The 25,001-nt window shown below is 39.2% G+C and overlaps 1 protein-coding gene across 34 annotated transcripts in view; it reads left to right on the forward strand.

The window, feature by feature from the left end:
• Nucleotides 1-25,001, forward strand: part of RIMS2 (regulating synaptic membrane exocytosis 2) — a 695,597-nt gene that overhangs the window by 397,011 nt on the left and 273,585 nt on the right. For 22 of the 34 annotated variants that reach the window (XM_039911826.1, XM_029062342.2, XM_029062335.2 and 19 more), the window contains 3 exons: nucleotides 3,541-3,671; nucleotides 17,006-17,177; nucleotides 18,118-18,271. In XM_039911826.1, the coding sequence (XP_039767760.1) occupies nucleotides 3,541-3,671; nucleotides 17,006-17,177; nucleotides 18,118-18,271 (457 nt within the window). Of the gene's footprint in view, nucleotides 1-334; nucleotides 383-3,540; nucleotides 3,672-17,005; nucleotides 17,178-18,117; nucleotides 18,272-25,001 lie in introns of all 34 variants that reach the window. The other 12 variants (XM_029062326.2, XM_039911827.1, XM_039911823.1 and 9 more) reach the window with 1 other exon arrangement.

The following is a 25,001-nucleotide window of genomic DNA, read 5'->3' on the forward strand; positions in this document are numbered from 1 at the left end:
TAGTGAATTTTTAAAAGCTATGATTTCTATGTTCAGCTCCTGGAGGTTGTAATAGAACACTGGGTTTATTTCCCATTTCCTTGCTTAGCATTGTTATCTAACATGACTGAAATTAGAATTCTGAGGATATTATGTATTTGATATGCTTTTAAGTTTTCTCAATTTAATTTTTACACTACATTAAAATGGTTCATTTTGGATAAGTATTGTCATGGGTGAAGATATGTTTAAGGTTATAGTTGTGTGTGTTTGTTTTTACTTTGGTCTTTTAGTTTCAGCGTATTGTCCTTTTTGGTTTTGTTTTATTGCTTTTTTCTTTAATTTTGCTTACCAGAGCCAAAGCCTTAGTAGAAGAACAACGCCTTTTGTTCCTAGGGTTCAGGTAAAGGCCTTATCTGCCTGAAAGACAATTGACTTGTGTTTTAATTTTTTTTTCTTTTGAAAATGCATACTAGGAAAACAATTGTTTTCCCATTGTTTTGATGTATTGCTTCAAACCATAATTAACATATTAACCATATACTTAATAAGTCCATATCATTGTGTGAACAACTTGTACAGTCTGCATGGGGGCAAAAATATCAAGTTGAAATTTAAAGAGACAACTAGCTTCCAGTTTTACAATGGATTTATATGATTTTTTATATTTAAATTCACCTATTCCACAGTGGCAATGTTACATATCCATGTGAGTATACTATAAGAGGCATAATTCCGCTGTGGTGGGGCTGTTTGACTTCATTTTTACTAATGTTGATGTCTCTTTAAATAGTTCATTATCATTCTTAAGCATATGTCCTTTTTTGCATTTTCCAATTAGTAGTAGCTCTTCAAATAGAAGATTGGCAAATGCATTTGTATCCTATCACAAGAGTATGACTTTCATGCATTTTGATTGTAGGGCATGTGTTTTGAAACATGATAACATAATATAACCTATTTAAAAGATTTTGCACTTACCTGTACTTTGATATTTAGGTACAAGTTATTTGCCTCTTTTCATGAGATATTCCTTAAAAAAGATTGTCCTGAGCATAGTGTTTACTAATATGACTAGATGGCGCTTACTTTGCTTTGCTGCATGATTTCAGTTTTTTATGTTTTGAATACCACTTTTGTTACCAAGTATTCTTATTGAACTATTTTTTTGTGCTGAAACCTACATTTATACTTCCTTTGCTCAGACATGCTCAAGAAAATTGGAAACCATTATATAAGCCTGAAATTTGGCAAATACATTGAAAAATATGTAGGTGGCAATTTTGATGGAAATTCTCAGTTGGGAGAGCTTATAAAAGGATACAAAAATAGGAAATAACATTTATTTAATAAAATACATTTGTTTCCCATTTGAACTTTATAAGAACATTGAATAAATTACAGATAAATTGAAAAATGTCACAAATTTAAAAGGAATCAGTAAATAGCATTCTGTGAATTTCTGTATAAATTCAAGCATATATATTTAAATCTATTCATTTAAACTTTATTAAATTGCTGAGCAGAGCCAATAATAATCCTAGATGTGATTACTAACACAAGTGTATATGATTCAAGCCACAAAGAAAGCTGACTTTATAATAAGTTATTTCTCTAATTCTAAATTTTGTGTAAAGGGGATTTTCAGATCCAAATCTTATTTCTTTTCATTTTAATTTGAGAAACTCTACATCTCGTTTTCTGAATAATCTAATCTTATTAAGGAGCCAAATATCTTCGGTTATGGTTTTGGGTAAATTGGAAGGAAGAAGTTTTGACTAAGATTTTTAGAAGGTTTGACACGCAATGTCATGGCATAATAACGTACATAGATTCCAGTTACAAATAACCTGGAGCTCCATTTATTCTTGAGTTCGTGAGAAGACAAAAATTGATGAGGAGTGCCCTTCTTTCCAAATCTGATACCTGCTATGCCAAACAGATCTTCTGGACTGCTTTTGTTAGGTTGGGACAAGGACGTGTCAATTTTAGATCTGAAACAGGAAAACAAGCTGCAACTGCAGAAAGTCAACTTTGTTTCTCTAGTCCACCCAGTATTTGTCTAAGCTTCTGGGTAAACTGGATGTTTGAGACTTGGCCAGAGACAGATCTGAACCCTGACCCAAAACAGGAACTGGGCCACTGTGGCTCCCTAGGCTTGCAACTTGATCTAAATACTTTCATTCATTCAATCGCATTCGTAAGACACTTACTGTGTGCAGAGCACTGTATTAAGCCCTTGGGAGAGTACAACATAACAAACATAACACATTCCCTGCCTACAATGAGCTTTCACTAGGAGAGGGGGTAATTTCTAACTTGGTTATATTTAGGTTGTAGTTCTTTGGCTAGGGCTGGGCTGAGGAGAATTTAGTTACTTACCCAATAACCTGCCTCTCTTTTGTACTTTTCCAGGGAAGGGATAAAGGGTTGAGATGAGCGCTAGCTCTTTTGGTCCACTTCTAAGCATACTCTATTGGTTATCATGCATGATGTCACCAGTTTCTAAAAGCCAACCTCCTGGAGTTTTTCCCCAGTGGTCTGGCATCCCAAGAATTTACCTGACCTACCAGATGGGTGTAGTCCAACTCTATCCCTCTCTTAAAAAGGAAGAATAAATTTAAGTTCCATTATCTGCTATTAAGAATGAACTGTTAGCTGTCTTTTAGAAAAGTTTATAGATAAATTTATATCCTGGGGAATTTTAATTTTGAGAAGAGAAAAAACTGTTATACACAAGTTAGCTCGACCGTTCGTCCTTAGATAAACCTTCCATCACATATGATATATCTGATTACCGTCATTTCTGTTATAACACAGTGGTTTTGTTCCTGGAAAAACCTTGTGTAAGGGGAAAAAGTGTGGTATAACAACTAGTGATCCAGTGGGAATTTAATGGGATAATCAGAGAGATATGGTTTGAAAATACTGCTCTGCTATTTTTCAGTACAAATTCATATATTATTGCGTTATAAATAATGCATTGTACCCTTGCCACTGGGAAGCAGAAGAGCATCATGCCTTGACTGCCACTGTGCATGCACTTATGCACAACTATTTCTAACTATGCCAATCATTTTGTGGATCACATTATTCCAGAGCAGACACACAGTATTCTCTCATCATGTTATATCCAAGTCATTTAATGAGAACATGGGTTATAATAGAAGTGATTGTATTGTGAGACCAGGCCAGCAGAGTAGGTATCAGAACTTCTGACCATTCTGTATCAAAAAGGCTTTTTAACAATCTAAAATATTTAAATGAAACACAAAATGTGGGAATCAGAACTAATGCTTTTCATCTTTAAACCTGCATTGATTTAAAAACATTGTAACGTAAATGATATACTTTCCTGCAGCTCATTTAGTGGCATTTTTCTTTTCATGGAAGTTATGATTGCATAGTATTTCACTTTTTTCAACCATGAAACATTAATAAGAATAATACACATTGGCTTCTGTTAGCCCCCAAATGACTATAGTAGATTTAAAAGGTACTAGCATGCTAGCCTCCATTATAAAATTTCTAAACTGATTAATGTATAACTTTCCTTTACAGATAAAGCTGTGGTATGACAAGGTTGGTCATCAGTTGATAGTTACGATATTGGGAGCGAAGGATCTTCCTTCTAGAGAAGATGGGAGACCAAGGAATCCTTATGTTAAAATTTACTTTCTTCCAGACAGAAGGTAGGAGGACAAGACATAGAAACACTGACCCTAAAATTAAGCAGTTAATATTTTCATCAGAATCAATTTAAAATTCAATATTTTTAATTTTATTATTGGTATTCTTTATTTTTATATGAAATGTAACACCTTAATGAATTATAAGAATACATATGTAAAAATAGAGTTCATACTTAAGAATTATTTTTTAGAATATGGTTTGGGTTAGGTGTATTTATTTTGGAAGACAAATAGTAAACTTTTTTGGATTATGAACATGTTTGGTGTATTGCTACATGAGATAGTGCTTAATTTTATTTTGTGTAAATGTTAAAGGAGAGTAAGGAATGGAAACTGCAACAGTTGGAAATGTGAAATTGTGCTGAAATTTTCATGGCTAAACTTTGTGTCCAAGCCATTTCTGGTAATGTTATTCTTGAGACTTCATATAAAATGGTATGAGTTCTATTTTGAAAAACATATATTCAAGATGTAATATTTTATTAAATATCAGGAATGATAGTGCTCTTTTGCCAAGTTACCTGGTGCATTATTTTTCAAATGAGATCAGTGCCCTTTTTACTCTTTTATTGTACTATCTTTTACTTTTTTTTTTGTAACACACAATAAATTTGCCCTGGTATATGCAGTTTTCACAGATCCTTAGCCAGAGATCTCCACACCTAACTGAAGAAGGCTAGGGTTCTTCGAGTAGCAGTGGCAATATTAATCTGAGTTAGTGCTCCTAGTCAGCCCCGGGCAATGGTCCCTCAAAGGAGGTGGTAATGATGTTTGTTAAATAATATTTGCTAAAGCACTTACTGCATGCCAGGCCCTGTACTAAGCTCTGGGTTAGATACAAGATAATCGGGTGGCCACAGTCCCTGTCCCACATGGGGCTCACAGTCCCAATCCCCATTTTACAGATGAGGTAACTGAGGTCCAAAGAAATAAAGTGACTTGCCCAAGGTCACACAGCAGACAAGTGGTGGAGCCGGTATTAGAACTTACCACCTTCTGACTCCCAAGCCCATGCTTTAGCCACTATGCAAAGTAGAATTCAACAGTCAATCATCAGTTCAACCTAACAGCCTGAGGGAATCATCATTCTTAAGGCATATATTAGGCCCTTCTAAGATAATGGTGGTACTTGTTAAGTGCTTACTATGTGCCAAGCATTGTACTGAGTGCTAAGGTGTATGAAAGATGATCAGGTTGAATTTAGAATTCACAGTCTAAGTGGGAGGTAGATCCGGATTTGAATCCTTATTTTCCAGATGAGGAAGCTGAGGCACACAGAAGGGAAGTGACTTGCCCAAGGTCACACAGCAGGCATGTGGTGGAGCTGGGATTGGAACCTAGGACTGCTGATTCCCAGGAGCGTGTTCTTTCCCCTAGACAGCACTACTTCCCAGCATTATGTGATAGGTTAGATACATGGCTATGAGATTGGACTACTATGCCTATTTATGCAATCATTCATTCAGTCAAACTTATTGAGTGCTTACTGTGTGCATAGCACTACACTAAGCACTTGCGAAAGCTAAATACAACAATAAACAGTGACATTCCCTGCCCGCAAGGAGCTCACAGTCTCGATTAGACAATCAGTATTATCCCTATTTTACAGATAAGCAGTTGAGGCCCAGAATGGTTTAGTGACTCACCCAAGGTCACAGAGTAACTCCTTGGCTGAGTTGGGATGTAATCCCAAATTTTATCTCAGTCCCATAATCTTTCCACTAGGTAATACACATCCCCCAGCAACCCCCTTGCCTTTTTTATCAATAAAAGTTCTGCTCAATGGCCGGGTGTTTTGGTAACCACCTTGGCTTGGGTTTAGCTATGTATTATGATGTAGCCTGATCTATGATGTTAAGAAACAGATTACTCACAAAATGCGAATATTTAAGTGGTACCAAAATACCTATCATTAAAAGTTTCTTTACACAATCTTTCTCTCTACACTCAATTTACTTCATCATCATCATCAACAGCAGTACCAGACTCATGTTGTTGACATTAAATCTGTATATATAACTACATACATTCCACTAAATGCTGCCCAGAGGATCAATCAATCATCTTTGCATTTTTACCCATACCTATGCTTAACCCTTAGGAGAGAAGCATAATTAGCCAGAAACAATTTGTGAATTTTCCTCTACATGCACTTCACTTTGTGAGATGCCTGAACTCATTTAGGCCACCAGAGAAGTGACCCTTGTTTTAATCTGAGATGAAAAAGGAAACTCTAATAGTACTTTCCTTTCTTGTAATGATCATTAGTTGGTGCCCAGTCGAATGAACTTTAGATTCATAAATCATGCTGAGGGAACCCCAACAAAGCAGCTCAATGATTCAATGCTGCTTGACTTGAACAAATTGAATCTTTTAAAATATTAACTACCAAAACATAGCTGAATGAAAGAGCATAGAACTGGAGGTCAGGAGGTCCAAATTTTTATACCACCTCTGCCATTCCCTTGCCATGTGAACTTGGATTAAGCACTTAAACGCTCTGTGCTCTCCTTAGTTCCCTCATCTGTAAAATGGGGATAAAACACTTGATCAGCCTAACTCTTAGATAATGAGCTCTATATAGGCAGGGACTGTGTCTGATCTGATTATTTCTGCATCTACCCTAGAACTTGGCACAGAGTAAGACACATAGTAAGCATTTAATAAATACCATAATAGCATAAAGCTACATCTATTAGTGGTTATCGCCCTCTGGAATGTGTTATCTAACGCTTAACTCTACAACTGAGTCCTAGGATGTACTGAGAAATAGAAATGATTTGACACTAATAACTCAATAGTAAATGATCTGCTTGCTTGCACACACAATGCATATCAAGCATGGATTTATGATTTAAAATGATCACACAAATATCCAGCGCTTAGAACAGTGCTCCAGTGCTTAGAACAGTGCTCTGCACATAGTAAACGCTTAACAAATACCAACATTATTATTAACTGGACCAGAAACCATGGTTATGGTACAAAAGAGAAAATAGAGCATTGACCTTGGAGTTATAAGGACCTGGGTTCCAATTCCTGGCTTCTTCCTTTATCTGCTGTGTGACCTTGGGCAAGTATTTCATTTCTCTGTGCCTCAGTTACCTCATCTGTAAACTGGGGATTAAGACTGGGACAGGAATTATGTCCAACCTAATTACCTCGTATCTAGCCCAGCGCTTAGACTAGTGCCTGGCACATAGTAAGCACTTAATAAATACAAATTTAAAAAATAGATTTGAATGAGGAAAGGCAAATGAAGAATCCTACTAGATGTTAAGCTTCTTGAGGACAAGGATTGTATATACTAAGTATCTCTCAAGCACTTAGTACATTCTGCACACAGTGAGTATTCCATATATAAGACTGTGAGCCCCATGTGGGACAGGGAATGTGTTGAACCTGATTTGCTTTTATCCACCCCAGTGCTCAGTACAGTGCCCGGCACGTAGTAAGTGTGTAACATACTACTATTGATTGATTTGGTTATGACTCAGTGCTGCATTGAGAATTTAATCCTTGATTGATTCACAAAAATACACTATTAAAACTTTTCTGTCTCCTTGCCATGAGTTGAGCATTGCTTAGACATCAGGGTTAAGAAGGGAAAGACATGTCCTAACAGCAGGAGGAAAGGCACTTGTGCTGCTTATAAGGGTCTTATGACAAGGAGGCAGAGGCAAAAATAACATCATGCACTGCAAACAATGAACACGGCAGTCCAAAAAGAAACAGTCTTATTGAATGCACAGAAAGTCTGGATTAGACTGAAGTGACTAGACTGAATCAGAAAAGCAGCGTGGCTTACAGGAAGGAGCAAAGGCTTGGGAGTCAGAGGTTGTGGGTTCTAACCCCAGGCCCGTCAATTATCAGCTGTGTGACTCTGGGCAAGTCACTTACCTTCTCTGTGCCTCAGTTACCTCATCTGTAAAATGGGGATTAAGACTGTGAGCACCATGTGAGACAACCTGATTACCTTGTATCTCCCCCAGTGCTTAGAACAGTGCTTGGCACATAGTCAGCGCTTAACAAATACCATCATTATTACTATTGACTCTGTACTGATCTTCCCTCCTTTCCCCACTCCCTTCTGCCCTTCTCTCACCCACACCCACCCACACACTGTCTAGTTGAATTTCACCATCAGTGGCTTCTTTTCAATAAAGAGGACAGCTGTGTGTATCAGTATATAATAGGTTATCTTCCATGTGACAATGTTAGGAAACTGGTTGGTGTTCCCTTTCAATTGATATTTAATAATAATAATGATTTGTTAAGCACTTACTATGTGCCAAGCACTCTTGTAAGTGCTGGGGTAGATACAAGGTAATGAGGTTGTCCCACATGGGGCTCACAATCTTAATCCCCATTTTACAGATGAGGTAACCGATGCACAGAGAAGTGAAGTAGCTTGCTCAAGGTCACAGCAGACAAGTGGCAGAACTGGAACTAGAACTCACGTCCTCTGACTCCCAAGCCCGTGCTCGTTATCCTCTACTGTGCTACTTATTAGTGGGGCTCCTCTTAAAATATATGTTAGGTTACATTGGCATTGGAGTATTGTAAACTGTTTTACTTAACAAGAAGATTTTTCAGAGAATTGCCAAAGTAATGGAATCGTTAGTAGTAGTATTAATAGCACTTACTGAGCAATGCAGTCTACTAAGCACTTGGTAAGGATGGTATTCAGCATGGCCTAGTGATAAAGCATGGGCCTGGGAACCAAAGGACCTGGGTTCTAATTCCAGCTTTGCTACTTACCGTTTGTGTGACCTTAGGCAAGTCACTTTTTTTATGGTACTTGTTAAGCTCTTAGTATGTGCGAGGAACTTTACTAAGCACTGGCATAGATACAAGCTGGGTTAGATACAGTCTGCATCCCACATGAGACTCACAGTCTCAATCCCCATTTTACAGTGAGGTAAATGAGGCACAGAGAAGTTTTGACTTGCCCAAAGTCACACAGTATGTGGTGAAGCCGGGCTTAGAAAACACAGGCCCTTCCGATTCCTAGGCCTGTGCTCTATACACTTAGTCATCCTGCCTCCCATTTAAATTATCCAGGTCACAACTTCTCTGTGCCTTAGTTTCCTCAACTGCAAAATGGGGATGCAACACCTGTTATGCTTACTCCTTAATGATAATAATAATAATAATGGTATTTGTAAAATACTATATACTAGGCACTAAACTAAGCGCTGGGGTGGATTACAAGCAAATTGGGTTGGATTCAGCCCCTCTTCACTGTGGGGCTCACAGTCTTAATCTCCATTTTCAGGTGAGGTAGCTGAGGCACAGAGAAGTAAAGTAACTTGCTCAAGGTCAGACAAATGGTGGAGCCCAGGATTAGAACACATGACTTTCTGACTCCCAGGCCTGTGCTCTATCCACTAGGCCATGCAGCTCCTTAGATTGGGAGCCCCATGTGGAACAGGGACCATATCTGGCCTGATTATTTTGCATCTACCCCAGCTCTTAAAACTGTGCTTGACACAAAGTAAGTGCTAAACAAATCCATAAAAAAGACAAAAAAGACAAAACATCTTGTGAGGAGCTCCACATTTTCGGTCCACAAAGAGTTTACATCATAATTTGGAGGCAGACTTGAAAGTGTTTACAGAGTAATCTAAATCATAGAATCAATGTGAATGTACAATTAGGATAGAGAAAAGTAGCTACATAAGTGCTGATAAGTTCTTTTGGCATAGGACCTGGAAATTAACTGGGTAAGGCATGATGAAAATGTGGGTTTTCAGGAAGGTTTTAGCTGGGCCACGTCCTCCCGTGGTCCTGGAACGCCCTCCCTCCTAACCTCCGCCAAACTGATTCTCTTCCCCTCTTCAAAACCCTACTTAAAACTCACCTCCTCCAAGAGGCCTTCCCAGACTGAGCTCCTCTTCTTCCTCTACTCCCTCTACCACCCCACCTTCACCTCTCCGCAGCTTAACCCTCTTTTCCCCCCCATTTCCCTCTGCTCCTTCCCCTCTCCCTTCCCATCCCCTCAGCACTGTACTCGTCTGCTCAACTGTATATATTTTCATTACCCTATTTATTTTGTAAATGGGGTTATTTTGTTATTTTGTACATTGCCTTGATTCTATTTAGTTGCCATTGTTTTTACGAGATGTTCTTCCCCTTAACTCTATTTATTGCCATTGTTCTTGTCTGTCTGTCTCCCCCGATTAGACTGTAAGCCCGTCAAACGGCAGGGACTGTATCTGTTGCTGACTTGTTCATTCCAAGCGCTTAGTACAGTGCTCTGCACATAGTAAGCACTCAATAAATACTATTGAATGAATGAATGAATATGGGGAGAACTGTGGTTTCTCAGATTTGGGGAAGAATTTAAGCTGGTGGAACAGTCTGAGCAAATGGATGAAAATGGGAAAGTCAAAATTGACATATAGTTGGATGGTTTATTTGGGAGCAACAAAGACACAGTAATTTATTACCTGCACATGTAATTTATTTTAAAGTCTGTTTTTCCTTCTAGATTGTAAACTCTTTTTGGGCAGGGATCTTTTATTTCTAAATGGTATTTGTTAAGCACTTACCAAATGCCGGCAGTAATAATAATAATAATGTTGGTATTTGTTAAGCGCTTACTATGTGCCGAGCACTGTTCTAAGTGCTGGGGTAGACATAGGGGAATCAGGTTGTCCCACGTGGGGCTCACAATCTTAATCCCCATTTTACAGATGAGGGAACTGAGGCACAGAGAAGTTAAGTGACTTGCCCACAGTCACACAGCCGACAAGTGGCAGAGCTGGGATTCGAACTCATGAGCCCTGACTCCAAAGCCCGTGCTCTTTCCACTGAGCCATGCTGCTTCTCCAGTACTAAGTACTGATACAGGGGAAGCTGGTTGGAAACAGTCTATATCCCACATGGGGCTCACAGTCTTAATCTCTGTTTTACAGATAAGGTAACTGAGGCCTAGAGAAGTTAAGTGACTTTCTCAAGATCACAGCAGATTCCTATCAGAGCCAGGATTAGAACTCAGGTCTTTCTGACTCCCAGACCCTTGGTCTATCCACTAGACCACACTGATTTGGGTTTACAAACTATTATATTCTCCTAAGTGCTTAGTTCTGTGCTAGCCACAGAGTAACTGCTCAGCAATACTGTTGATGGATTTATTGAGCAGATGAAATTTCTGGATGGCCATAAAGCCAATTATGAGGCATTTTGGCAGATTGCAGAGGGACACGGAGCCAGTGAGGGGATTTGAGGAGCAGAGAGAGATGAGAGCCGAATGACCCTTCATGGAAATAATCTGTGCAACTCTGAAGAATATAGATAGGAGGGGGAAGAGGTGGGAAACAGGGAGACCAATGGGAAGCCTGATAAAGTACTCTAGCCTTAATATGACGTAGGCTTGTACCGAAGTGTTAGCTCTCTAAGTGGATATAGGAAATATCTTAGAAGAAGAACTAGAAGAATTTGGCAGTAGACCAGTTGGACGAAAAGAAGGAGATTGAGGAGTGATTTATAATCCTGACATTGCTGGCTTCTCCCACAGGGAGGATGATGGTCTATTGACAGAGATAGGAAAGTTAAGATGAGGAGTGGTTTAGAAGGGAAGATGAATGGTTTGGCTTCAGACATTAAATTTGAGGAGCTAGTGGGACATCCAAAATGGAGAAGTCTTGGAGGCATTATGCGGGATTGCTGGTGAGTTGAGAAATTGGGGCTAGAGAGACAAATTTGTGAATCTCCTCCATTAAACTAGATTTAGAATAGAGCATATGTGTGACCTCAATAATTGATTGTTCATCAGTTACTAGGTGGGAGCATTCATCATTAATCCAAGTAATTTGGAAAAGAGTTAACTACCCTTCCCAACACACCGTAATTAGCCACCCTAATTGGTTTAATATCCTTTGGTATATGAATCATTTTTACGCCTACAAATGAAACAACCAGGAGACGTGAGAGGGCTAATAGACCCTGATGGTGATAAAAACATCTCTGCAGGGGTAAAATCAATTAATGCAGGCCCAATTAAGCTTCAGATATAGTTATTAACCGTTGTAAATGGTATCTAAGGGTTATCGGGTAGACTTAGTGTGATTCCCATACTGCGTAGCTGGAGAGCTACCACGGCTGCTGCTAGGCTTTTGGGACCTAGATTTGTAGTCACTGATTGCCCTCCCACTTCCTTCCAATCTCTAACCCAGCCATGAAAATGTTCTGTTTTCCTAAGTTCCATAGGGACTCAGTGTGAGGAAATGAAGCCACAGGCATCCGCATCCCACTCTACCCTGTATCACCATGGACTCCACTGCTGCTCCAGCTACACCAGACCAATCTCAAAGTTAGGCATTTGGTCTGCTTCATCTGGCAACTTGTGCCTTTAACTTTTTTTCTTGTGAGGGTTCTTTGAATCCTCTTTCTCCTGCTTCTGTTTCAGTAGAAGCAGTAGCGGGCTAAACACATAGGCCCCTGAGTTCTGGGCCAAGAGCTGGTTTTCCCCTCTGGTAACTCTCGTTTGTGTATGTACCCATATTGTACATATGGTGACTGCACTGTTGGGGAGAGGTGAATAGAATAGCAGCCTGGTCTAGTGGGTAGAGCAAGGGCCTGGGAGTCAGAAAGACCTAGGTTCTAATCCCAGCTCTGCCGCTTTGCCTGCTGTGTGACTTTGGAAAAATCGCTTAACTTCTCTGTACCTCAGTTACCTCATTGGTAAAATGGGGAATAAGTCTGTGAGCCCCATATGGGACAGGGACTGGGTCCAACCTGATTAGTTGATATCTGCCCCAGTGCTTTAAAAAGTGCTTGACACATAGTAAGTGCTTAATAAATATTATTCTTATGAGACTCCAGGCAGAATTGAAATTGGCAAATAGTGACTGCCTTGACATTTACACCCAGAACCACTTATGTTAATTCATTAATTCATTCAGTAGTATTTATTGAGCACTTACTATGTGCAGAGCACTGTACTAAGCGCTTGGAATGTACAATTCGACAACAGAGAGAATCCCTGCCCATTGACGGGTTTACAGTCTAATCAGGGGAGACAGACAAAAACAATAGCAATAAATAGAATCCAGGGGATGCATCTCATTAACAAAATAAATAGGGTAATATGTACAAATGAGCGGACGAGCACAGTGCTGAGGAATGGGGAAGAGAGGGGGGAGGAGCAGAGGGAAAGGGTGGGGGGAAAGGGGGCTTAGCTGAGGGGAGGTGAAGGGGAGGCAGAGAGGCAGCAGGGGGAGCAGAGGGAAAAGGGGAAGCTCAGACAGGGAAGGCCTCTTGGAAGAGGTGAGCTCTCAGTAGGGCTTTGAAGAGGGGAAGAGAATTAGTTTGGCAGAAGTGAGGAGGGAGGGTATTCCAGGACAGCGGGAGGACATGGGCCAGGGGTCAACGGCGGGATAGGCAAGAATGGGGGACAATGAGGAGGTGGGCGGCAGTGGAACGGAGCCTACGGGGTGGGCAGTAGAGAGAGAAGGGAGGAGAGATAGGAAGGGGCAAGGTGATGGAGAACCTTGAAGCCTAGAGTGAGAAGTTTTTGTTTTGTGCGGAGGTTGATCAGCAACCACTGGAGGTTTTTAAGAAGGAGAGTGACATGCCCAGAGTGTTTCTGCAGGAAGATGAGCTGGGCAGCGGAATGAAGAATAGACTGGAGCGGGGAGAGACAGGAGGAAGGGAGATCAGAGAGAAGGCTGACACAGTAATCCAGCCGGGAAATTATGAGCCTGTACCAGTAAGATAAGGAGAGGAAAGGGCGGATCTTGGCAATATTATAAAGGTGAGACTGGCAGGTCTTGGTGACGGATTGGATGTGTGGGGTGAATGAGTGTAGTGCCCAGGTGTGCCTCATTTCTTTTCTGTGCTCAGTTTGTTGTGAGCTCTGGAGAACTTCCTTCTCTTAAACTCACTTGTTTTGTGAGACAAGGGCTACTTTGCTCAAGGGCCCTTTTGGAGAGTGAAAAGAATGCAAGAGGGTCAGTCAATCTGTCATATTTATTGAGTGCTTTCCATGTGCAGAGCAGTGTCCTAAGAACTTGGGAGAGTACAACATAAAGTTGGCAGATATGTCCCCTGCCCACAGCGAGCTTACTGTCTGGGGTATCTTAAATAGAGGTTTAAGACCAACCCATATATTTTTCTCGTCTAGGTTTTTGCTAAGAGTTCAATTAGGTGAGACAAGCTTACCATGTGGAGCGTGTTCCTTAGTGATGGAGCAAGCCAACATTCTTCACTCAGTTCCACCAGAAGATGAGAGAGATCTTTTTTCTATGTCTCCCCCCCCGCCCTGCAACCCCACCACCAAACTCAATCTTCCAGTCAATCAGTAGCATTTATTGAGTAATAATAATTATTGTGGTATTTGTTAAGTGCTTACTATCTGCCAAGCACTGTACTAAGCACTGGGTTGGACACAGTCCCTGCCCCAGGTGGGGCTCACAGTCTCAATCCCCATTTTACAAATGAGGTAACTGAGGCTCAGAGAAGTGAAGTGACTTGCCCAAGGTCACACAGCAGGCATGTGGCAGAGTCGGGATTAGAGCCTGTAATCTTCTAACAGGTCTGTTCTCTATCCACTAAGCCATGCTGCTTCTCAGGGCACTGTTTTAAGCCCTTCTTTGAGGGACCACAAGACCTCTGTGATCTTGCCTCCATCCAGAATCACCCTTTACTATTGTAAAAGGCAGTGAGCCAGCCCTTTTACTTCCTGGGAACTTATTTTATATTTCTAGGAGCTAGAATTCTTTTTTTTCCTCCTTGAAATCAGATAGCATTATTTACTGAGCACTTACTGTGGGCAGAGCCCTGTATAAGCACTTGAGAGAGTACAGTAGAATTAATAGTCATGATCCTCCCTCTCCAGGAGCTTGCAGTTTAATAAGTGAAACAGATACCAAAAAATCTAGGTAGGAGGAAGATGTCTTTAAATAGTAGAGTGTGCAACTCAAAACATACCCTATGTTTACACCTCAATGCCTGAGGTGGTACAAAAGTGCTGTGGTCTCAGTTAAAAGAATATAACTTGGAGAAAAACAGAACTAATCAGGGAAAGCTTTCTGGAGGTGGTGGGATTTCAGAAGGGCTTTGGGGTTGGGGAAAACATCTCTGCGATATGAAGGGAAAGGGGATTTCAGGAAGGTATAGTAATCAGGGGGCTGGGAATGGGGGAGAAATTAAGAGTGTGAGTTGAGGCACAGTAGGAGAAATATGTCCCTATTCTTCCAGCTTTTACCATCTGAAAATAGGTTTCATGTGTTTCCCCTTTTAAATTGCAAGTTCCTTGAAGTCAGGGAATATGTGTCCTCTCTTGTACTCTCCTGAGGGTTTAAAACAGTGCATAAACTCTCATTAGTTACTCAGTAAATACCATTGCTTTACTGATTGAAAGAGCCAAAGAGAGAGTGCTGATGGAGTTTCTTAAGCTAATGGTCAGAAATTTTTGCTTGAAAGGACTGAGTAACCATTGGAGGTTTTTGAGAAGTAGTGACGCATGCACACAGAATAATTTTAGAATGATGATTGGATCAGCAGAGTGAGGTATGGGCTGGAGAGGGGAAAGGCTTTAATCAAAAAGACAAAAGTTCTGGAGGAAAAGCCAACAGGAAGGATGCAGGAACAGACTGAAGGTGAGAGTTGTAAGAGAGTAAAGAGTCGAAGGTTACATCAAGGTTGTAGACTTTGGACACAGGCAGGAAGGTGGTATTTTCAGCTGATATGATAAAATTAGGTAGAGGAATGCATTTAGAAGTTTAGGAGTGGAAATGAGGACTTTATATATAGATATATTGAGTTTAAGATGCTGAGGGACATCCAACTGGAGATAGCCTTAGAGGAAAGAGGAAAACCAGATTGCAAAGCAGATGAGGTGGCTTAGAGTCCTGTTCATCTGCCATCAGCTAGAGCATGCAAAGTTTGGTGGTGTTACTATTATTATCATTATTATTTAGCAATAATAGGAAGCAGTGTTTCTCTGGCTCCTCTACTTGCCTGCTGTGTGTTCTTAGGCAAGACACTTAACTTCTCTGTGCCTCAGTTTCCTTATCCAAAAAATGGGGATTCAATACTCATTCTCTCTCCTACTTAAACTGTGAGCCCCATGTGGGACAGGGAGTTAATTCGGCCTGGTTCACCTATGTCTACCCCACTTAGTAAGTGCTTAACAAGTACCATTTTTTAAAAAAAGCGATGAGATGTGTTTAGTGAGATCAATTTGTGAGTCATTTTCATAGAAGTGATAGCTGAACTGCTTAGTACATAGTAAGTGCTCAATAAATGCTACTATTGGTTAATTGTGGAAACCACGGAAGGGGCTAAGCTCACTGAGTGAACTAGATACATAAGCAATAAATATCTTGAGCCATATAAAGGAAAATAAGCTGATAAATTTAATACATTTATTTCTGCCATGACAGTAGTTATATTCTTGGAGAATCTCATTTTTATGGGGAAAATTGTATTTCAGTAACCACTGATTCAGTGGGTTAGGGGAAAATGGCTCCAAGATACTACCATGATTGATGTTTTATGATCCAGATTTTATTATTATGTACAGCATTCCCCTTGCCACTCACAGTATCAAATACTGCAGAGTTGCAAAAATACAAGGACACACAAAGTGCAGGGCAGTAGAGTAAGGCTAAGGCAAAAGCTGGGACAAATATAAAACTTAAACCTTGATATAAACACAACAAATTGTCATATACCAAATCTACCTGTGTAACTTGTGGAATGCTTTATACTGGGATAGACCTGTGGCATGGAAATAGCATTCCCTAATTCTTCAGTTGTGTCATATCCAAATCAATTACTGAAAACATGTGGCATAGCAGAACCAACTGTGTAATTAACACAAATGTTTAGAGAAAACAGTCTGAACTAAACTTTCACTGGAGTGATATCATTTTTTAAACACATTCAAATAAGCCTTAGGTATAAAAATAACTGAATATTAGATGATAATTGAAATTTATTTCATAGCTTGTTTCATTTTAGTAGTTAGCAAATTTGTTCTAAAGTAAATTCACTGAAGCTATTATATCATTTGTGATAGAATTTATATTTTGCCTCTGAAAAGGGTTAAGGTATCAAAATAAGATTGATGATGAACAAAAAGGTTGGGACTATTAGGTTTTATGAGTGGTTACTATTGCATAGCTGTATCAATAAGTTGTAAGAGAAACCTTTAATTTTTACCTAATATTTTGCATCAAGTCTTAATCATTTAATGCTAAATTTGAAAGATGAAACCATCAACAAGACTTGCTATCTGGAAAATATCTGCATGCTGTGAATATTTAACACAAAATAATTCAACCATTTAGAGAATCTCTGCATTTTTAATGATTCCTTTGCAGTGATAAAAACAAAAGAAGGACAAAAACAGTAAAGAAAACATTGGAACCCAAGTGGAATCAAACCTTCATTTATTCTCCAGTTCATCGGAGAGAATTTCGAGAGCGGATGTTGGAGATTACGCTTTGGGATCAAGCTCGAGTTCGAGAGGAAGAAAGTGAATTTTTAGGAGAGGTACCTGTAATCATTTTAAGATTTAACCTATCGCTACTAACACATTAAAATAGAACCTCTGGCATGGCTCACATTCTTCAGGTTACCTTAATAACTGACTATAACATTGCTTTCAGACCCACAAGATACAAAGCAACCCAATTTGCTTGTATCCACCTCAGCGCTTACAGTGCCTGGCACACAGTAAGAGCTTAACAAATACCACAGTAATTATTATCATTATTATTATTATTACCTAGCGGCAGAGTGATAAGGACTGTAAGAATATGCAAGCAATGATACTCTAAATTCCCCAAACTAAACCTTCAGAGGCGATTCCATGGCTATGGAAACAGTAGTGGAAGGTGTCCAAAATTAGTAATAGAGAACACATAAAGTCACCTCCAAGGAACCTGGCTTAATGCTATGCAAACCAATGAGGGGAAAAATAGTATATTTGCACCACATTCATTTTGGGGCAGGCCATTCTCTAACTCAACTGATTGAATCATTTTCACTTATTTCTCTGCAGGAGCTTTATTTCATTTCTATAGTATTCTTTTATTACCTTGTGGACACTTCCTGTAATAGTGCTTTGTTTAGCACTCATTTCAGTTGCAGGTTGTTTTCCTTTCCTTAGTATCACTGGGAACAAATTTTGGGGAATGCAAATTTACAATCTCTCTAGACTATTGCCCAGCCAATGCCCGCCCCCCCCCCCCCCCACACTGAGGTGCTTATACCTTTGGCAAAATATAGATGTCGTTTTTCATTTTCAGTACTGTCAGTCATTCAAATACTGTGTTCTCTACATGACCTTTTTTATCTGCGTAGAATTCCTAGAAGGAATCTTTTTTTTTCCCTTAAACCAATGATTGTTACCGTCGAGAGATGTTCTACGATATTTGCATTGCTGTAAAATTTCTGCTTTTTGTAACACCGTGGAATGTTGCCCTTGTAGATTCTAATTGAATTAGAGACTGCGCTCTTAGATGACGAAGCTCATTGGTACAAACTTCAGACACACGATGTCTCATCATTACCACTTCCTCATCCTTCGCCGTACATGTCCCGCCGACAGCTACATGGGGAGAGCCCTTCGAGGAGGTTACAGAGTAGGTTTTTGGTGTTTTTATTCTATCATCTCACAAGAAAGCTTCTCACTGTTTAATTTTTAATAAAATTTACAATCTCTTTATAAAATTATAAATTGCCAAATTTATAATGGGTACATAATTTAATAGTCTTTTTCCAACTGCCATTGGGACTTTTCATTTGCTTAAAATGCTATGATTGGGTAGTGCATGAAGCATGCATTCTTTCTCACAACATGTAGGTGTTTTATGGTTGCTTTTTGACTGTCAAACCCAAAATGAAGCACAGTAATAACATTGTAAATTAAGAAAGGTATTCTGTTGATTCCTGGCAATCCCAGTTCTGGATATTTTCAAGGATTATCTGAGTAGATATGGAGATTTTATTTTCATGGTTATGTCCCCAGCAAGGATATCCCTGAAAAACTGATGAAAAAAGATTCCCTGCTTCCTCCTTGAATTTGGGAAGGGAGGAGAAAAGGGAGGGCCAACTAGCCATCTTTGCTTCATAGGAGTGGTTGTCCCCACTTCTCTACACCATGGGGGAAATTTCTCCCTGGAAATATTTGGTTTGTGTTATGGGAACTACACATCTTAGCCTACCTGAGGGTTTCCCTTCAGGACTCCACCAAATCTATGAAATAGAAGTACTAGACTAGGGTTGGATGATCTGATCAGGATATTATCTTTCTTATCCCTAAGCCTCCCTGGTTAACCTCCTGAGTTGGGGAATGGAGGGAGAGAACTATGATCCACTCCATCCTTAGAGGTCAAGCTGTTCTCCTGCATAACCTTCTTTTTCTCCACATCCAGATACACTAATAATAATAATAATAATAATAATACTAATAATGGTAATTAACTGCTTCCTATGTGCCAAGCACTGTTCTAAGCTATGGGGTAGATGCAAGGTAATGAGCTTGTCCCATATAGGGCTCACAGTCTTAATCCCCATTTTACAGATGAGGTGACTGAGGCACAGAGAGGTTAAGTGACTTGCCCCAAGTCACACAGCTGATAAGTGGTGTAACTGGGATTAGAACCCATGACCTCTGACTCCCAAGCCTATGCTCTTTCCACTAAGTCACACTGCCTCTCTATGTGATGAGGCCTAATAACAACCAGAGTAAAAACACTCATGCTAAGTGTGTGTGATTATCTAATATAGCTAATATAATCAGTTGATTAGCTTCTGGCATTTATTACCACTTTTGACTCAGCATTTAGGACAGTGCTGTGCATGTAGTAAACGCTCAATAAATACCACTGATGAGCCATTTGGCAATATAAAAAGCCAGTGGTGCCAAATCTGAGCTAGTATCATACTGACCCTTTATCCTTCTGTGTTCTATTTGTACCATTCAATCAAATTTATTGAGCACTTATTGTGTGCAGAGCACTGTACTAAGTGCTTAATTGATCATTTATTCTTCCATGTTCTATTTGTACCATTCAGTTGGATTTGAGTCTTACCATGTGCAAAACACAGTACTAAGTGCTTAGCCATTCTTTCTGAGTTACTTTCAGGAATTTTTTTTTACCATCCAAATAATGCAGCCTCAAAATCCTAAAATTATCCATGTGTTTACTGGAAAAAACAACAGGGATGGCCTTTTCTTACTTTACAGGTCATCTTGTGGGTTTGTGCCTGGAAGATAGAGGAAGCATTGGGTTGACATAGTTAAGAGAAGCAACGTGGCTCAATGGAAAGAGCCCGGTCTTGGGAGTCAGAGATCATGGGTTCGAATCCTGGCTCTGCCACTTGTCAGCTGTGTGACTGTGGGCAAGTCACTTAACTTCTCTTGGCCTCCGTTACCTCATCTGTAAAATGGGGATTAACTGTGAGTCTCACGTGGGGCAACCTGATTACCCTGTATCTACCCCAGCACTTAGAACAGTGCTCTGCACATAGTAAGCACTTAACAAATACCAACATTATTATTATTAATGACACTGGAAGAAGGCTGCACACACAGTTTTTTATCAGATTCCGTATAATGCTCATAGAAAGGAGAGCTCTCTCTCTCTCTCGCTTGCCCTCGCTCTCTCCTCATTATATTCTCCATAACAGGAGGAAATGACATCATCTTGAGCATCTGCCTGACTATTCCACACAATGGCCCAAGAGTTCCAAACAAGAGGCTCTTGGTTGGCTCTATTTCAGTAGAAACAATCATCAAACTCAAAAAGTATTAAACTCACCTCAGGAGATAAATATTTCATATAGCTTGAAATCCTGAATTTGTGAGAGATGACTGGCCATACTACCTTAATTCTATGATTAAAATGTCTTTTTTTGTTCCTTACCCATACTTTTCAATTTCACAAAATTCCAACCTGTGCTTCATCAATATGCTCATGAATGATATGTGATCTTTACATAAAAGAAGATATTGTAAATTTGCTGTAAAAAACTCATCTGTTTTATGGTTAACTTCAATAGCAAAATCTTTTCTTTTTGAGATGGGAGCCCAACCAACTTACATTATAAGCTTTGAATGGGTTCCCAAACAAAGGAGTTGATGAAAGTAAGTATGTGAAATAGCTAACTTCCTCTTATATCAGTGCTCCTGCATGTGACAAAGATGCAAATGCTCCATATAATAAACAACACAGCCTTGCAAATTAACGGGCCCTCAGACCCAGAGACCTGAAAGAAATTAGGCTGTGAGCTAGTAAGAATTAAAATAACAATTGCAAGCATCCACAGCCCTACTAGTGGATTTCTTCAGGCCACTATTGCTCACCTCCATTAGAGGTAGCATCATTATGACACCGGTAAGTGTGGGAAGGGCTGGTGAAAAATTTTGAGATCAGACTGGCACAATATTTTATAATCTCTGAAATGGGATTCATCGTTTTCAGTCACTAAAGTGATTCCTCATTGAGGTGTTGTTTCAGATGGTGAAGATTCTCCCATCTTTAGAAAAAATCTTTGATTCATCAATGAGGAGCTTCATGGCGTTTCACCATCCATCAGCCTCTTGTACCATGAGAAGCTGCTTTTGAAAATATCTCATGTTCATTAATTCTTTCTTCATTCTTTTTGGGCTTCCATCACTTGGCTTAAATAGTCTAAAATTTCAAACTCATTTTCAGGAAATTGTATCCTATGATTGTCATCAAAGTCATTCCTAGTTTTTCCTACCTCTTCATTTCAAATTCCCCACTTCCACCACTACTGTAATTCCCATCCCTTCTGTTATTTCTTCTAGTCTTTCATTGCCTTATCTTACACAAATTTATTTTAGCCCCACTATTGTAATTTCAGCAGTCATTCCAAACTCTTCCTTTCCACAATTTTTCTTCTATTTTCAGATTCATGGGCACTAGGTCTTTAAAAAAAAAAATGAGCAGTAACAGTAACACACTGTGACATACCCCAAACTGGTTTCTTAACATTGACGCTGGAGTAGATTGTTGAAATTTTTTTCAGAAAGGCAAAAATTATGCACATAAGCAGAAGGAAAAGCAGACAGGTTGGTTAGCTTGCTGTTGAGGTCAGTTGAGGTTTCTCAAGCTCTAGGACTTAGTTTACCTTTAAGTATTATAATTCTCCTAATAAGAGATTCTGGATTTTTAGGTAATTTCTGTAGATATGGTTAGAGTTATCCAGGCTTTGGTGGAATGTCTGGGTCATTAATAGGCTTTCAATCTCACAATAACCCTTGAAGCTCTCAGAATTTGCAAATGATGTAGACTACAGCAGGTCGTGAAACTTAACTTTGCCACAGGAGCCTTTTCTAAGTACTTATATTTTAGAAAGTCCTTATTTAGCATCTTGGAGCAATTAAAATGCTGAGAAAATTCAGGTAGGTTTTCATTTTCTGCACAATTCCAAATTGTCAGGGCAGTGATATGAATCATTTGAGAATTAATCTCTGGTGATGTTTTTTGGTTTTCCTTAATGCTTCAGACTCTTCAGAGAGTGTCTTAGGATTGGATTTTTATTAGCACATTATTCCATTTAAAATAATTTCTATACATATTTGCTGCATGATTGCATGAAATTCATGACAGGTATTTTATCAAGTGATTTTTTCCCTTCATTCTTTTCAGGCTAATCAACACTATAATTCGTAAACCTGTTTTGGTGTTCACAGTTTGATTTAAAAGCATTTTAGAGTTTTTCTTTGTGATCTATATAGCTGCAGAGACATAGTCACTTCCTTGAGGAATAAAGGCCACTGGTTTTATTTATTTCACTGTCTATTTCACTCCTGGTGGAAAGGCATATTAAGGTGGTAAAAATTGTTTAAAAACAATTTTATCAACCCTACAGTTTACTCCCTAATCAAAGTTGGAATATTAACTCTTTCAGAAGACAGAGTATAAAGTATTTTTCACCTGTGTGCATAAAGACAGATTCCCTCGTGGTGTGCAAAGTGTTTAGCTTTCAGGAGGGTAAACATAGTCACTGGAAGAATAAAGCTCATTTTTTAAATTTGATGGACTGTTTTATGTGATACCTGCCACCTTATTCTTTTAAAATAAGATCGCAGATAATACTGGAACATCTATATTTCAAGTAATATAATGTCAATTAATACCAGATTTTTCCTTCCAAAATATTTTATCATTTCAAAACTAAATTGATATATATACAAAGTAATATTCTTTCATATTTCTTAAACCCCACTTTATAGGCATATATACGGGATCTCAACTAGTTAACTATAGCAGCGTGGCTCAGTGGAAAGAGCCTGGGCTTGGGAGTCAGAGGTCATGGGTTCGACTCACAGCTCTGCCACTTGTCAGCTGTGTGTCTGTGGGCAAGTCACTTCACTTCTCTGGACCTCAGTTACCTCATCTGGAAAATGGGGATTAACTGTGAGCCTCATGTGGGACGACCTGATTACCCTGTATCTCCCCCAGCGCTTAGAACGGTGTTCTGCACATAGTAAGCACTTAATAAATACCAACATTATTATTATTATTATTATCTGCTTCTTAATTTGGGGTTTACAACAGCTTCTGTCATTGAAGTGACTTCCTTTCTGTTCCCCCATAATGACCACTGAAATGCCAATCTCTCACCCTTGGGAAAGAAATGTGCAGAGAATCGAGGAGCTTGTCTATTCTCCTTATGTATAACTAAGAGCAGTTAACAAATTTAACTTATAAAATTGACCAGTAATTTAGTACTTAAATGTTGTTTCAAGTCTTGTTAATGTTTACCTTTTTGATGTAAAGAGATATTAAATTGTAGTCCTGTTTTTCAAACTATTTCTTAATATCATGGAACATTTTAGTCTCAAAATTGAGCTATGTTTTGTTGTCTTTAAAGTTACCTTTAAAGATGAAAAATTTAAGGGTTTTTTTAAACAAAAACTATTCTAATTCAAGCTATCTAGGTTCACATTACTACTTTGTCATTTGATCCCATTTACTGAATGTTTACTCTGTGCATAGCAATGCACTAAATGCTTGGGAGAGTAAAGGAGAATAAACAGACATATTCCCTGCCCACAGGGCCCTTAAGGATAGGTCCTATGCCTAGGAGGCTTAACTCAACTGGCCTAACTGTTAATCTATATTTAGGAACAGATTGAGTGTAGAGCACTGAGCTAAATACTTGGGAAAGTACAATAGAGTTGACATATATAATCCCTCTCCTCAAATGCTCAATAAATGCCACTGAGTGACTGATAGTGGGGGAGAGGAACATTGAAATTATTTATGGAGAGCAGAATAGAGTGGATATATAGATGAGTTAGTACTTAAATATAAATAGCGCATGTTGATGTAAGTGCCATGGATGGTTGTAGGTACACTAGTGCACTGTTGGTGGAAAAGTACTGAAGGGGAATTTTGTGTGATTTAACCTGGGAGGAGAATAATTATTCAGGAAAGGCTCTTTGGAGGATGTATGATTTCAGTAGAGCTATAATTTCAGTAGGATCTGGCAGTCTGATCTGGGAGAGTTTAGGCTAGGGGAAGGGTGTTGTCGGAGATGTGAGAAGTAACACTGAGACAGAGCAAGTAAGTTAGCTTGAGGGGAATGAAGAGGATGAACTGCCACATAGTGGTGAAGTAAGAGAGAGAAGGAATTGATTGAGTGCTTTAAGTTAATGGTCAGGAATTTCCACTTAATCAGTCAATCAATCATATATATTGAGTGCTTACTGTGTTCAGAGTACTGTACTAAGCACTTGGGAGACATGTTCCTTCCCCACATTGAGTTTACAGTCTAAACTTGGGAAACAGACATAAACATAAATAAATGAATTACAGATATGTATGTACTCAAGTGTTGTGGGGCTGAGGGAGGGGTGAATAAAGTGTACAAATCCCACTGTAAGGGTGAAGCAGAAGTGAGTGCCCTAATAGATTGAGCCCAGGACTGGTAGTCAGAAGGTCCTGTTTTATAATCCTGACTCTGCCAACTAGGAGTTTATAGATTGGATGGGAAGGCAGACATTAATATTTATTTTATTGGTAAGTATAAAAGTGCTTTGGTTGTTAGGGTGGGTAGAATAAGTGGTACAAATCCAAGTGCAAAGGCCACAAAGAAGGAAGAAGAAATAGGGGAAATGAGGGCTTAGTCGAGGAAGGCCTTTTGGAGTAGATATGATTTGAAAAGGATTTGAAGATGGGAAGATTAATGGTCTGTTGCATTTGAAGGGGATGGAATTTCTAGATGAGATGCAAGAGAGGGCAAGGAGTTGATAGAGGTAGTTTAGCTCGAGGTACGGTGGGTGGGTTGGCATTATAAGAGTGAAGTGAGTATGCTGGGTTATAGTAGGAGATC

This window comes from Ornithorhynchus anatinus, chromosome 4 (genome assembly GCF_004115215.2).
Source record: "Ornithorhynchus anatinus isolate Pmale09 chromosome 4, mOrnAna1.pri.v4, whole genome shotgun sequence".
NCBI lineage: Eukaryota > Metazoa > Chordata > Mammalia > Monotremata > Ornithorhynchidae > Ornithorhynchus > Ornithorhynchus anatinus.